The 13,990-nt window shown below is 43.7% G+C and overlaps 2 protein-coding genes across 2 annotated transcripts; both read left to right on the forward strand.

The window, feature by feature from the left end:
• Window positions 1-309: 309 nt before the first annotated feature.
• Window positions 310-7,236, forward strand: LOC134488632 (proline-rich protein 11-like). The gene is made up of 7 exons (XM_063291096.1): window positions 310-372; window positions 423-482; window positions 1,812-2,022; window positions 2,656-2,791; window positions 3,296-3,418; window positions 6,448-6,663; window positions 6,901-7,236. The coding sequence occupies exons 3-7, from the start codon at window positions 1,901-1,903 to the stop codon at window positions 7,234-7,236; spliced, it is 933 nt and encodes a 310-aa protein (XP_063147166.1). The 5' UTR covers window positions 310-372; window positions 423-482; window positions 1,812-1,900.
• Window positions 7,237-7,245: 9 nt separating this feature from the next.
• On the forward strand, window positions 7,246-12,376 carry LOC134488633 (proline-rich protein 11-like). Its single transcript, XM_063291097.1, has 5 exons — window positions 7,246-7,335; window positions 8,269-8,367; window positions 11,095-11,207; window positions 11,324-11,383; window positions 12,178-12,376. Exons 1-5 carry the CDS (start codon window positions 7,246-7,248, stop codon window positions 12,374-12,376), a joined length of 561 nt encoding a protein of 186 aa, XP_063147167.1.
• Window positions 12,377-13,990: the final 1,614 nt, after the last annotated feature.

Consider the following 13,990-nt stretch of genomic DNA (forward strand, 5'->3'; position numbering starts at 1 on the left):
TGGGAGAAAACTGGGCAGAAAGGTCGGATTGGCTGGGGGCAGCAGCATGAGGCCCTTCATTGGCCCTTTTCGTAGCTTTAATTTTCAAAGGCGGGCCTGATCGTCGATACCCGCCCTCCTCCCTTTCGCGCTGCCTTCCCTTTCGTTGGCCCCTTCCTCCCCGACTTTTAGTCTGATTGGCTCGTGTTTGCAACTGGGAAAAGGCGATTCGTCGAAATGGCAGTCAATCAGAGGGACTGTAATGCTATTGGAGTTTGTTGAGATAGAACGTTGGCTCTCACCTGCTGCGCTCTGATTGGCTGCGGCGGATGTTTGAATGTTTGGCGTGGCGAGGAGTCTGCGGATGGCGCGATGCTGCTGGCGGGCTGAGACGTGGCCCTTTGCGGCGCGGGAGGCGCGCTCAGCTCGGGTGGTCTGAACAGGACTGTGCCCGGGAAAGCGTGACCCGGACGGCATCCTGAAGCTGAGCTTCTGCCTTCCTAGTACGTGCTTCTGCTGTAAGAGGCTCTGCTCGCTGGCTGGTTCGCACGACACGTGAGAATAGGCTGAAACGGGTTCACGACGTCGTGGGAACCCAGCCGTGGTTTCCACAGGATGTGTCAGCCGGGCCCTCGCGTGAACCTGTGGTGGGGTTTATTTGTTGGGGAGCCGCCTGTGCTAGGAACGGAGCCGTTGCTGTTTTGTGAACAGGGGTTTAGTGTGTCGTGTGAATGCATCTCTTCCGTGGCTGCTCCGGCCTGATCGCCCTTGCCCCCGCCTGATCCGGAGACAGGGCAAGGCTTATGGTTCTGTTCTTTCTTCTCAATCCCCTTGTTTCCTGCACATCGCGTCAACAAGGAAGAAAGAAACACGTAACTTGCATGCTTGATGCCTCTTATCAAAGCGAGGGCCAGCACCCTCAAGGCTAGCCTTCAGTAAAACAAACTAAACTACAGTCTGTAGCCCAGCAGTTCATATGGAACAGCCTGTCTGTGTGGTTGGTATCTTGGTGTGGTATATGATTGGGACCCAAGACATTGAATTAATCTCAGAAACCACACACATCCCAAGGGATAGGTGTGTTCTGTGCACCTGGCTTAAATGTTGGTGCGGCTCAGCGACTGGATGCACAAGCCTTCGAGGGATTGATTTATTACATTTATATCCTGTCATATGTGTGGGAGCACAAAGCAGCATATATATATATATCACTGTCCTATTTTTCTCCAGAATGCCAACCCTGGGAGATCTGTTAGGCTGAGACAGAGTGACCGGCCCAAAGTGGTTTGGGCTTATTGTGTCATGCAAACTGGACCCCCGAGATTCATAATGAGGTTTATTTTCTAGAGTAGTATTTCATAACCTTGGCAACTCCCAGAATTCCCCAGGCAGCTTGCTGGCTGGGGAATTCTGGGAATTGAAGTCCACACATCTTAAAGTTGCCGAGGTGAGAAACACTGCTCTAGAATATTACACAGACCCAAGCAGACCATGATAAAACAGGGCCTGGCTTAGTTTTTGGGGTGAATTAAGCTACAATTTTGGGGTATGTGTGTATTAGATGCTATCTGGAATTTGGTAGAGCTTGCTATAGAAGAATTCTATAGGCAATGTTTTCATTTTTTATTTAATTTTCTAGTCTTGTTTTGTTAGTAGAGGCCTTAAAATTCTCAGTGTAGTGCACTGGACTAGGAGTCTGAAGAACTAAAATTTAGTGTTTAAATTAGACTATAAAATACATGAGTAAGTATTAAGCTATAACAAATTGTGAGAGTCTGTTCATAAACCTCTATTGGGTTTATATATGAAATCTTTCTTTATGAACATTGTAGGGAGTTTCCTGATACGTGTTGCCCTCCTCAAGCAAGAATTCAGGCTAATGATATGAATGCGGATATGGTTTAGCCTGAAATTGTAAAAAATGGCCAGAGTTAAGCGGCGGTGCCAAAAACTGAGGTCCAGAACAAAACCCTTGTCAAAGAGGAAAGAACCTATTGAGTTTCCACGTTCATCTGTTCTTCCTTCAAAAGCCTTCCCTTCAGAGTAAGTGTTTCTGATTTTGCTTTACCATTTCTGAATAACGTTTTGCAATTTCCCACGTACTTTTTGTTAGCCCTTAAAAAACTTGCGTATTGCTTAATTGTAGCTTGTGGTTAATGTTGGCTTAGAGCCAGTTTGGTGTCGTGGTTAAGGCACCGGGCTAAAAACTGGGAGCTGTGAGTTCTGGTCCTGCCTTGGGCACAAAGCCAGCTGGGGGACCTGGGGCCAGTCAGTTGCTCTCAGCCCTAGGAAGGAGCCAATGGCAAACCACTTCTGAAAAGCCTTGCCAAGAAAACTGCAGGGGCTTGTCCAGGCAGTCTCTGAGAATCGGACACGATTGAACTGATTAAAAAAAAAGGTTGGCTTGCTTTAAGGGTATTCTAAAATGAACCTTACGTTTTAGCTCGATGTGGTATTTATTTCTGCTAATAGTTCTTGACTCTAGGATACATACCCTGTTCAGGTTTTGAAGCCTAAGGAGGTAAGAAACAGAGGAATAATTAGCATCTTCTTCCCTCAGCCGCTTTCAAATAAGAACAGAAGGCATCCTGCTCGGAATCTGATGGTAAAAGCCTGAAAGCTTTTTTTTTCCCCCAAAGAAAACATTAATTTTTAGTTTGCTCTTGTCTTCAGCAGGTCTCCAGTTTCCTGCAGCCAAAGGCAGCCTTTTTGTTCCTGGCTGTTATCTTTTGGGGACATCATAGAAGCTCTCAAGCGTTTGCTGGCGGCAGCGGTTACTTGGTGTTGGTGGTGCCAGAGAAATGTTGCACAAGTAAGTTTATTTTATACTGAGGCTGCCCTACAAGGTGGGGAATGGAGAGCGCAGTCTTGATGTCAGTCAATGAGTGTCAGTCTTTCGGACTCACTCCCGACAGAAGGCATTATGGGGATTTCAGAGCAACCTGGTCTCCTTTGAACAAGCTTGGGTATTGCCCAACAACCTTTCTTTTGCAGGATTTAAAATGCAACCTGTAAATATGGTTCATCAAATGGGTTTACTTTGTGGGGAAGATTCTGAAGGTTGTTTGGAAAGAAAACAGTGCTTAAACTTGAGCCATTTATATATTTGTTTTATTTATCCAATTTGTCCCCGCCCATCTCCTCCCTTCGGGGGACTCTGGGCGGTTTACAGTAATCAATTAAAACAGCAATCATACGATGAATAAAAAATACAATATAAACTTACAGTAATAAATAATATGAATGAGTAAAAAATAAAAAAATAAATGAGTTTCCTTTACTTCATGGTGGAAAACTCATTCCTTTCTCTTTCCAGGTTTTTCACGTCCTTGTAAGTGCAGTGTTTCCTTCACTCACGTACCTGCAGGAGCTGAAGGAGCTCAGGGGTGAAGTCAGAAACCTGGAAAGGGACTTGGCTAAGCTGCGGTCAATTCTCCAGGTTAGTTACACCTTACTACAGTTGTAGCCACTCCAACCCCATCAGATTGCATCCCTCACCTTTATGGTTACATTGACTAGGAAGCACTGCATTTCGTCTTACTTGGAACTCACCTGCTATAGGGAGCCAGATGTTAATTTATGGGATTCATACAATCCCATAAAAATTCATGGACCAATGCACTTTGGAGATGCACTTTAGAGTTCAATTCCTGGTAGAGGGGTTGAACACCATAAAATAACTTCTGGCTACCTACTGTACATCTGATGAGTCCCAAGTAAGACAAAACCATTCATGTAACTTAGGCACAAAAGGCGGCTGGGTGACCTTGGGCCAGTCCCTCCCTCTCAGCCCAACTCACCTCACAGGGTTGTTGTTGTGGGGAAAATAGGAGGAGGAAGGAGTACTAGGTATGTTCCCCGCCTTGAGTTATTTGTAAAAATAATAAAGGCGGGATAGAAAATAAATAAATAGTGCCTTCTGGTGGTCGGTGTAACTGAAACCATCACATAGGAAATAGAAAAAAAGAGGGGATAGAAGTCATGTAAAACCCTATACATGGGGGCATGACATAATGTAACATCTGGATCCCTCTGTTCTGAGGGCCTAAGGGAAGGTCTGTAAATATTTTTGTCCTTTTTCTGTTTTTATCACTGTTTTATAATTTTTATTTGTAAGCCACCCAGAGTCACTTTTATAGTGAGATGGGCGGTGTAAAAATTTAATTTATAAAAAAAATGCCATTCGTATAGAAAAGCAGCATTTGCTTCCCAACTAATGTAGGCTTACGGTTAAAGCTATGCCGCTGATACCAGAGCTGGTTTTCCTTTTTGGGGGGAAAAAGTCTTTACGGTGCAACAAGACAGGGCAAATGAGGGAGACCGTTGCTGTCTTCTTCATCTCTGGAAGGAGTTCGGATTTGTCTGAGAATTCCCCACCGTTGCGTTCTCAGCATCTTTCCTGGCTGGGGAAAGAGGCTGTACTACAGAAAAACAGCAAAGTGCAAAAACTCAGGGGCCTCCTGTGGTGGCTTTATCAACTGTGCCCCCACCCCCACAACTTGTTATTTGCCCTGAATGATCTTTTTCCATAATGCAAAGCACCGTGTTAGCATCAAATGCAGGAAGTAATATCCGAGCCCCTGTTTTCATAGGCCTTATGAAAAACATTTCCCATGGAAGCCAATCGAGAGATACTCCTCAGTGCAGAGTTCAGATGTTGGGGGGGATAGGAGGGCAAGAACACCCATTGCCCTACGTGGTAGTCTGGATGGTTTGCATCTGGCTCAGTCTGGGAGGTGAGCCCGACTGTTGTGACCTGTATAACATGGTGGATGGTTGGGTTGGGTAAGCTTTTTGACAGCAAAGAGCTGAACCTTAAGAGACCCGTAACAGGTGGAACGTAAAGCAGAATGAGTAGACCTGCTATCTGTTTGAGCTGGCCAGAATTTCCCTGAGCTGTTTGTGGAGGATATACAGGTAGTCCTCGACTTATGACCATTCATTTAGGAACTGTTCAAAGTTACAACGGCGTTGGAAAAAGCGACTTGTGACTGGACCTTGCGCTTACGGCCATCGCTGCATCCCTGTGGTCATGTGACCAAAATTCAGGCGCTTGGCAACAGGCATGTATTTACGATGGTTGCATCCCAGGGTCATGAGATTACCACTTGTAACCTTCCCAGACAGCTTCCAACAAGCAGAGTCAATGGGGGAAGCTGGATTTGCTTAATGGCCGTGTGGTTCACTTAACAATCACAGCGGTTCACTTGATGACCATGGCAAAAAGGTCGCAAGCTCGGGTATCACTCGCTTAACAACTGCCTCGCTTAGCAATGGAAATTCCAGTCCCAATTGTGGTTGTAAGTCGAGGACTACCGATAGATAGATAGATAGATAGATAGATAGATAGATAGATAGATAGATAGATAGATAGATAGATAGATAGATAGATAGATAGATAGATATTCTGTGTGTGCGCGTGTGCGTGTTAAGCTTATTTTAAGCCTTCCCTACAGTGTTTGTGTTTTCTATCAAAAACCTATGCAACATTATCCAAGATGATAGAGGTAAGCAGGGCCGCCTTGCGAGAGTATCTGGGATTGTGTTGAGCCTTGTGACACCTGACAAAGCTGACAGCCTCCTTTGTAGGGTGAATTCAGCCCCCTTTCAATCAGACCATTATCCATCCGTCACCGCCAGAGGGGATGTGACGAGATGGCTTCAGGAGGTGTTGAACGCATCGCTGCCCGGCTGCCTGCCTCGAAAAAGGCAATGGTGTGAGATCTTCTCCTCAGAATGCCATCCCTTGGCCTGATCGTCTCAGAAAACTATCAGCCCGTTTCTTCATAAGCTGAAGAAGGTGGGGGAGCTTCAGCTGCAAAGGGTCCTGGATGAGGTGGATGACTTGAGTCTCTTTCAGGTGGGCTTCAGCACAGATATGAGACGGAGTCCACATTGGCCGCTCTTGTGGATGATTGCAAGGATGCTTGAAGTAGGCTGGCGCATTTCTCCTAGGCTGGTTAACATTTGCAGATCATAGTATCTTTTTGGACTGCCTGTGTAGCTTTGGGGTTAGAGACATTGTTCTGTGGTGGTTCCACTCCTTCTCCAGAGGACGCTTATGTAATTTCAGTGCGCTGCTGGCCCCATAGATTGGCAAGGAGTAGGGCGCATAGAAATCTGAGTAAATAAATAAAATCAGCCCTTTGATTTCTGGCAGTTTGGTGGCACCTTTGGGAGTTGCTCAAGAAGAGGTGTGGGATCAGCTTACGATAAAGCGCTGTGTGAAGATGACTATCGTGGCTTTTCCAACAAGCCGTGGTTCAAAGAAACTGGGTTAGTGCAACGTGTGAACCCAGGCAGTGAATGGTTAATGGATGACTTAGTCCTTCTGGATCAGATCTAAACGTTAAGGAGTAGCTCAGCTGCTACCCTGGTTAAATTGAGATGGTGGGCCGCCTTGGGATATGGTTTTTCCTCCGTGCCTTCCGCTAAATCATTTTCTCTCTCTCTCTCTCTCTCTAACAGAATGGAGGCACTGGGGCTTCTGCAGGAAACCCGTCTTGCCAGACCTCTCCAGACTTATTGGCAGCTTCCCCCACACGCACACAGCTCAGCCTCGCAGCACCTGTGCCTTTGCCTTCGCGAAAGCCAGGGACCCCCGTTCCCCCACCCCCACCTCCTCCCCCCCCACCGCCACCGCCACCAGCACCACTTTGTTTCAAAAGAGGAGGGGACGCAAAGGTACGGTGGAAGTGAAAAACCTCCCAGGGAGAAATGTTGGATTACAGCTATCTCCTTTTTGAAACGAAAGGCCTTGCAAGACTAATCTGGAAAAGGGCTTGTGGGCTATCATCCAGTTCATGAGATGCCCAAAGCACAGGTAGGGTAAGTGTGGGGTGGCACTCCTCAGTGGCAATGGTGCTGGGGCTGAAATAGAGGCCTGGCGCCTTCAGCCACTGCCCCTGGCCTCTACTTCAGCCCCAGGGCCGCCACCGAGGAGAAGGAGTGCCACAGCCGGCCCCTGGGTGCCACGGCTCAAAGCCCCCGCCACCCTGTGCTCCGCCGGCCCTGCTGAGTCCGGCTGACCTTCGCCATCTTCTTCCCGCTGCTGGCGAGGTGTGCCTGGCCCAGCCCTATAACAAGGCAGCTGCTGGCTGTACTGGGCCTTCCCAAACCCACTCGCACCGTTCTCCAAATCGCACCGTTCTCTTTTCACGATGCTTTGGAAGGCCTCAGGAGCTTTCCAAAGGCTTTCCGAAGCATCGCGAGAACAGCGCACACAATTTGGGTGCGGCAGCCAGCAGTGGCCGCTGACGTGCCTGCATGTGTGGGACTTGCAACTTCCTGCTGGCTTCCCCACAGGTGGTGGGAAGCCGGCCGGAAGTTGCCTTGCCTAGCGACCACGGGATCAGGGTAACAGCGAATTGGGACTGAAGGGATTGTGTCGCTAAGCAATGTGGTTGCATTTCATGACCACATCACTTAGTGGTAGAAATTCCAGTCTCAATTGCTGTCATAAGTCGAGGACTACCTGTATTCTCTTTCCTGCTCTGGGGAAACCATAAATACCTTGGGGAGAGCCACTGATGTGTCTTTCTTTCAGGGTTGTAAGTAATATGGCAGAGCCTGCCTGCTCCCCTTTTTATTTGTCACCCCATCACCATATACAAGGCACTCCTGATGCTTTCCCAGCTCCAGTAAAGTCCTTAATGGCTTCCAATACTGAGCATGGACTGGCCAGGACATGTTGGCAATGAAATAAACCAAGGAGATCCCATGGGATCCAGCTGGCGATCTATGCAATAAGCTACTGGGATCTTACAAACTTCCAACCCCAGTAGCAGTGTAACCAGATGGTGGATTTTGGCTGATAGAAGGCAGCTGTGGAGGGCATCTGCCGGAATGCGAGATGGGCCTTCAGTAACCCTGAATAAAGGGACATCTGGGCTTCTTGCCCACCACTCCCTAAGGCTCTCTTTTTTCATGGTCAAGCAGCTCATACTGTTAGGAAGCTAACAGTGTGAAGTTTAGCCAGAGTCTGCTTCCCTGCAATTTCCATCCCTTGCATCCATTCTTGTTAACATCTCTCTTAAGTAAGAGAGAATGGGTCTGGCCCGTCTCTCAGTGATCACAGGCAACCTGGGAGCTATAGAAATCCACCCTCAGAATTCAGAAATTGTGACGGAAATGGACAAGCATTGGAAGACATGTTGAAAACCGTCAAATCCAACCCTTTGCTCAATCAAAACAGCCCCAATCAAATCCCTAATAAACGTTTATTTTCAGTGTTCAGAGAGTCATGGATTCTGACCTTTCTTTTCCATTCATTTTCCTCCTCAAATTTAGGCTGTCCCGTTAAAAAAAGATGTGCCCCTGCAAATAACCCCCCAGGATCTTCTAAACGTAAAACTGAAGAAGACCCAGAGTGAGCCAACGATGGACAAGGTATTCCTGAAGCCAGATGTGTGGGCATGCTTGCTGCTCAGATAAAATACTTCCTAAATAGCTTACGAACAACGGGCTTGGCAGAGCATCCTTCCAGTCCCTGTGTGAACAAAAGTGTGCTGCATTGGGCGTAACGACTGTTAAAGCTAGACAGTGTGGGTCGTTTGCAACAGGCATCTTCCACCCCACATCTTTCATGGAAAAGATTTCTTTTTAGAAAAGTCTGGCTTAGTAAAATTGGAGATTTGTGGGGAACAGCCACATTAGGCTATGCCACGAAGTAGACAGTATTGGGTAACCTTTTCAAGGCTGACCACCTTTGCTAGCAACAGCTCGCGAAATCTTATGCCCTAATAAAGGTAGTCAGTCTTGAAGGCGCTGCCCAACTCCACATCTACTTTAGTAAAATTGGATACTCACCTCACAAGCATGAGTCACATTGTTCAATTGGTAGACACTCTGTTTCCTAAGCCAAAAATTATTGATTTGTTTGTTTGAATTTATTAGCTGCCAACTACAATAGATTCTAATCCAAAAATCAAGTCTTTTCAACTCTAACTCTAGGAAGGAATCTATGTTTTGTGTCCCCATCTTTTTGGGTAGACTAAGATAAATAGATTTCACCCTTTTCAGGATTTTTCCTTCATTTCTTGAAGTTATAAAATACTGCATTTATATCAAGGAATAGTGAGATTTCTCCAAAATAATTTGCCTTTTAAAGTGGGAAGGTTGTTTTATTTATCTATCTATCTATCAAATTTGTCACCACCCATCTCCTCCGAACGGAGGGACGGTTTGCAACATAAAACAATAACTATATAATAAAATTCCAATATAAAATATAGACAAACAATTTTTAAAAACTACCAAATACAATAAACTCCCGATGGCTATGGTCTCATTCAGTCCTTGTGTAGGAGGGGCGCTTCAAGGCACTAGCCTTTTCGATTTATCAAGAAATCTAGAGATGGCAGCATATTTTTTTTCTTCCTCTCAAATTGTTTTTGGCAGCAGAGAGGGAGGGTTATTTTCAGTGTCATTTATCTTTGACGAAATGCACTAATCAAGCGCCTAGATGATGTGTGAGTGAAAGTTGACGTCCCTAGACAAAACGGGGGGGAATCCAGCAGAATCAGAATAGAGGATTACTGTCTATTCATTTTAAATCTGCCCACACATCTTAAAGTTGCCAAGTTTGAGAAACATTGGTACAGTATATTGTTTAAAGCACCGCGTATGCCTTTTTTGCTAGTGTGTCGATATCAAAACCTTTATTACGGCCTTTAGGCCAGAGAACGCTACAATAAAACACCATAAACCTATACTTATTAATAAAACATATTATTATACTTATTAGTAAAAAATAATAAAATTAATAAAAACCCCATTACATCAACCCGTCCCACCCGATCGTGCAGAGCGGGCATGCTACGGACCCCGTCTACAAGAGAATTTCATCTGGCGGGGTCCAGGAAGCGGGCCTTCTCCGCAGTAGCTCCCGCCCTGTGGAACATGCTGCCCCCGGAGGTGAGATTAGCCCCATCACTCCTGGCCTTTCGGCGGAGTCTGAAGACCTGGCTCTGCCGTCTCGCTTGGGGTGGAGAGGGGAATAGATCTGCATGGGGATGGCTGCTATGGACCACTCCTCCCACACTTGGACTGTTTTAGATTCTTCACCACCTGGATTCTTTATTTTTTACCTCTATTGATATTATTTATTGCTGTATTTTATTCTGTGTATTTTATGGTTATGGTTTTTAATCTATTGTTGTAAACCGCCCAGAGTCCCCCGACGGGAGGAGATGGGCAGGGACAAGTTGGATAAATAAAAAAAAAACCTAAAAGGTAGACATAAGATTAAAATTTATTTATTTATTTATCTATCGAATTTTATCACCGCCCCTCTCCCCCCAAAAGGGCGGACTCTACATAAAATAAATTAACATAGGAACAGTAATAAAGGTAACCGTGGCAATCACCAAAATTTGTACTAATCTTCCATCATAGGTAGGACAGAGAGAACAGATCATGACACAGAAAAGATGCATCACAGTCCTGCTCAGATAGAAGAAATGCCGGATAAGCATTGTGCTCGATCTCAGGGTAGTTCTTTAAAATGGGATAGATATATGAAAGGTTTCTCAACCAGGGTTCCATGGCACCCTCGGGTTCCGCGAGAGGTCACTAGGGGTTCCCTGGGAGATCATGATATATTTTAAAAGTTACTACCAATTCGGGCAACTTCACATTAAAGAGATAAGTTGCATTATTTACTCTTAGTTTAAAAACACTGTTAATGCATCTATAGAGGCCTACCCATGAAACCAATATAGTAATTTGGTAACTTCTGGCCTATGTTTGAGCCTTGATGTGCAGGGGTTCCCTGAGGCCTGGAAAATATTTCAAGGGTTCCTCCAGGGTCAAAACGTTGAGAAGGCCTGGATCTATGTCTTCCGAGATTCCCTGTAAAGTGAGCTGCAAAGGAGCATGTGGCTTAGCAATTCCACAGGGCCCTCTCCATGTAGGCATAGATGCTGCTGAAGAGTAATGTTTTTATACTGACTTCAGGGATTATGGAGGGCAGTGCATTCAACCTGCCCAAGGTGAAGGCCCGGAGACATTTCAGAATTAGAATTGTGTTTCTGTGGGCAAACAGTACGGTCTCGACATGCTGGAGCATCCTTGAACGAGATGCTAGGGTACCAATTTTTATTCTTCCCTTTTCAGGAAATGTCACCATCCAAGGGGCGCAAGGCGTTAATTACTCTCAAGGATCTGCAGAGCATCCGTCTCCAGTCCAAAGCCCCCCAACCACTTCCTCGCATTACAAGTCTTTTCAAGTAAGAAGCTTGCCCTTATGTGAATTTTTGGGGGGATACAGCTTTATGTTTTGTGCCAAAGTTGGGCCATTTAGTGATTTTTATGTTAATATCTGCCCTTTTTTTCCCTGCTTTAGTCCTCCCAGCAGAGATGGTTTAGATTTCCGAAAACATTTGAAAAAAGTTGCTATTAAGAGGTAAAAAAACTGCGTTTCCGCATCTTTCAATATAATTTGTGGGTGGGATGGCGAGATGAGTGGCAAGTTGGAAATGATCCAAAGACCTGGAGTGTTGTTGTTTTTTAATTTAATGTCTTTAATTTTTTTGTAACAAAACAACCTTTAACCTTAAAGAAAGTTTTTTTTTACTTAAAAGTGTAAACTAAAAATGCAGACTAAGAAGGAAAAGAAATAGACTATCTTATATTTTATACTTATCAATAGAAACTGCTTCACCAATGAATTCACTGCTATAGTATGAACAATGCAAGATATTAATGTAAAATATCACAGAATCTCTGCCATAATAACATACATTGCTGCATCTTTTGATTAGTAGAACATTCATTCATTCATTCATTCATTGCTTGCTCGCATTTATATGGTTGCCCATCTCACACAAGGTGACTCTGGGCGGCATACAACAATGAGATAAAAACAGTGAATAAATAAAAACAATCATTATAAAAAGATAAAATTATTATTAAAAGAATATTATCACAAAATTAGGATAAATGTCATCGTCATCATCATCATCATATAAAATCACAAAATTATAAAATATATCAACTATTACCCTTTCCAAAACAAAATAGATCACACACACCCAACTATTCCTTGACATCTGAAATAATATCACTTTTTCAATTTCTTAATATAATTCTTTTTGCTAACTCCCCCCCCCCCAAAAAAAAAGACTATAGGTAGTAGCAAGTTGGGGAAGGCAGTTTTAAGACTACTAATGTAGCACTTTTCTTTTCTTTTTTAACCAGGAGTCCAGGGGGAACCCCAATGATTAATAAAGAAAACACTGAGACTGGTACAGGACTGACACCAATTATGACTCAAGCTCTCCGGCGCAAATTTCAGGCAAGGCCATCTAGAAATGTATATTGCTCTCACTGCTCATGTCGATTTCCTGGTAAAATGGATAAGTCTGTGCACAAAAATGAAGAAGAACTGTTTTTTTAAAAAATTATTTAAATTTATTTATATTTCATATTTCGTCAATCTAAAAACTGTTTTAGGGTCTGAATAGCCCTGGTTAGAAATTTCCACTGGAATGTTCTGAACGGGTTGGGCAGTAACAGAACAAGCTTGAAATATGTCAAATGTCCATTATAGGAAACAATGGAGATCTGAAAAACGCCTTTACTCCTTTGTTTTTTTTAAAAAAAAATTTAGATCAAAAAAACGAAGTGGGGTGGTAGTTTAAGCAGAGTTAGCCTACTATCAAACCTAAAGAAATATTGGGTAAAGAAAAAATATTTTTAATTATGTTTGTGTAGGTATGCTGTGAAAACATCTTAACTTTGCTTCCATTTTTTGCTCTGGTAATTGTTAAGTTATTTTTAAATGGAATTGATTTTTTTTTGCCAATTTTTCTGTAAATTGGGTGGTGGATAGCATTCAGCGTCAACTATTTTCCACCTGCTTTTGTGGCCCTAGGACAGAAATGAAGGAGCGAGGGCAAAGGTGTGCATGGGAGCTGATGCTTTCGTCAAAACTTTCACCAACTTTGCTACAGGGCAGTCCTTGCTTACTGATTGCCTCATGCAGGGACTGTTCAAAGTTATGACGGTTAAAAAAAGACAACTTTGCAACCAATCCTTGCATTTACCACTGTCACAGTGTCTCGCCGTCACATGATCATCATTCAGGTGCTTTGCAACCGGCTTGCGACAAGCAAAGTTAATGGAAAAAGCAGAAGTAGCTTGATTTGATTTGATTTGATTTGATTACCGCCCCTCTCCTCCAATGGGGGACTCTGGGCAGTTTACAATAAAAAGGATAGTAAAAACATCTAAGCCTCATTATAAGTTGCCGTCATGTGATTTTCTGCTTAGCGACCAAGTTGCTGGTCCCAATTGTAGTCACTAAGTGAGGACTGTCTGTATCTTCTTGCTACGTTGGCCTTAAGAAAATAAGCAAGTTATCTGAAAGTCAGGAGCTTGCACCATTAGACGTCCACAATTTCTGTTCAGAAGGGGGACTTAATCAGAAGAGTGACTTAGAAAGCCTTTTCACCTCAGAGTTACAAAAGGAATATTTTATATCAATGAAGTTGTTTTTGAGAGGAGACAAAGAGAAATTGTAAGCCGCCCGGAGTCGCTGTTTGTGAGCTGGGCAGCCTTATAAATCTGTTTTTTAAAAAAATCTGTTTAAAAAAAAATTACTGGAGTTCTTCCTGAAAGCAGACCAAGAGAAAATGATAAGAAATCAACTTGTGGGACATTACTTGACAGGATTAAAGAGCAAGCTTTTAAAAAGTAAACAGAAGGTTTATAAAGTGAACTTATTTGATCAGGGTAAAAACACATTTGTTTTTGACATTTTTGACCAGGACTGAATGATGAAGTTTTAAGGATGTGTTTATTGGAGAGATTTCTTTTATTTTTTTAGAGGAAGTGATGAGTTGGATTATAAAGTGGATCTTTTTGATTAAGGTTAAGATACATATATTACTATTTCTGGTAGTTTTTAATAGACTTTTGCTGATTCGGGCTGAGAGGTGAGTTTTTGTAATTTGATTATTGATAAAGGATGAGATATGGGAAGAAGAGAGATTTCTTTTTCCTTTTTTTT

The sequence above is a fragment of the Candoia aspera genome, chromosome 1 (assembly GCF_035149785.1).
Source record: "Candoia aspera isolate rCanAsp1 chromosome 1, rCanAsp1.hap2, whole genome shotgun sequence".
NCBI lineage: Eukaryota > Metazoa > Chordata > Lepidosauria > Squamata > Boidae > Candoia > Candoia aspera.

What these genes read in the sequence shown, in the direction of transcription:
- LOC134488633 (XM_063291097.1), top strand. Translation starts at nt 7,246, where the DNA reads ATGTGTGGGACTTGCAACTTCCTGCTGGCTTCCCCACAGGTGGTGGGA. An exon ending in GTGAGCCAACGATGGACAAG is followed by an intron (nt 8,368 to 11,094) that starts GTATTCCTGAAG and finishes TTCCCTTTTCAG; the next exon opens with GAAATGTCACCATCCAAGGG. An exon ending in CGCATTACAAGTCTTTTCAA is followed by an intron (nt 11,208 to 11,323) that starts GTAAGAAGCTTG and finishes TCCCTGCTTTAG; the next exon opens with TCCTCCCAGCAGAGATGGTT.
- LOC134488632 (XM_063291096.1), top strand. Translation starts at nt 1,901, where the DNA reads ATGGCCAGAGTTAAGCGGCGGTGCCAAAAACTGAGGTCCAGAACAAAA. An exon ending in TCAAAAGCCTTCCCTTCAGA is followed by an intron (nt 2,023 to 2,655) that starts GTAAGTGTTTCT and finishes TGTCTTCAGCAG; the next exon opens with GTCTCCAGTTTCCTGCAGCC. An exon ending in GCCAGAGAAATGTTGCACAA is followed by an intron (nt 2,792 to 3,295) that starts GTAAGTTTATTT and finishes TTCTCTTTCCAG; the next exon opens with GTTTTTCACGTCCTTGTAAG.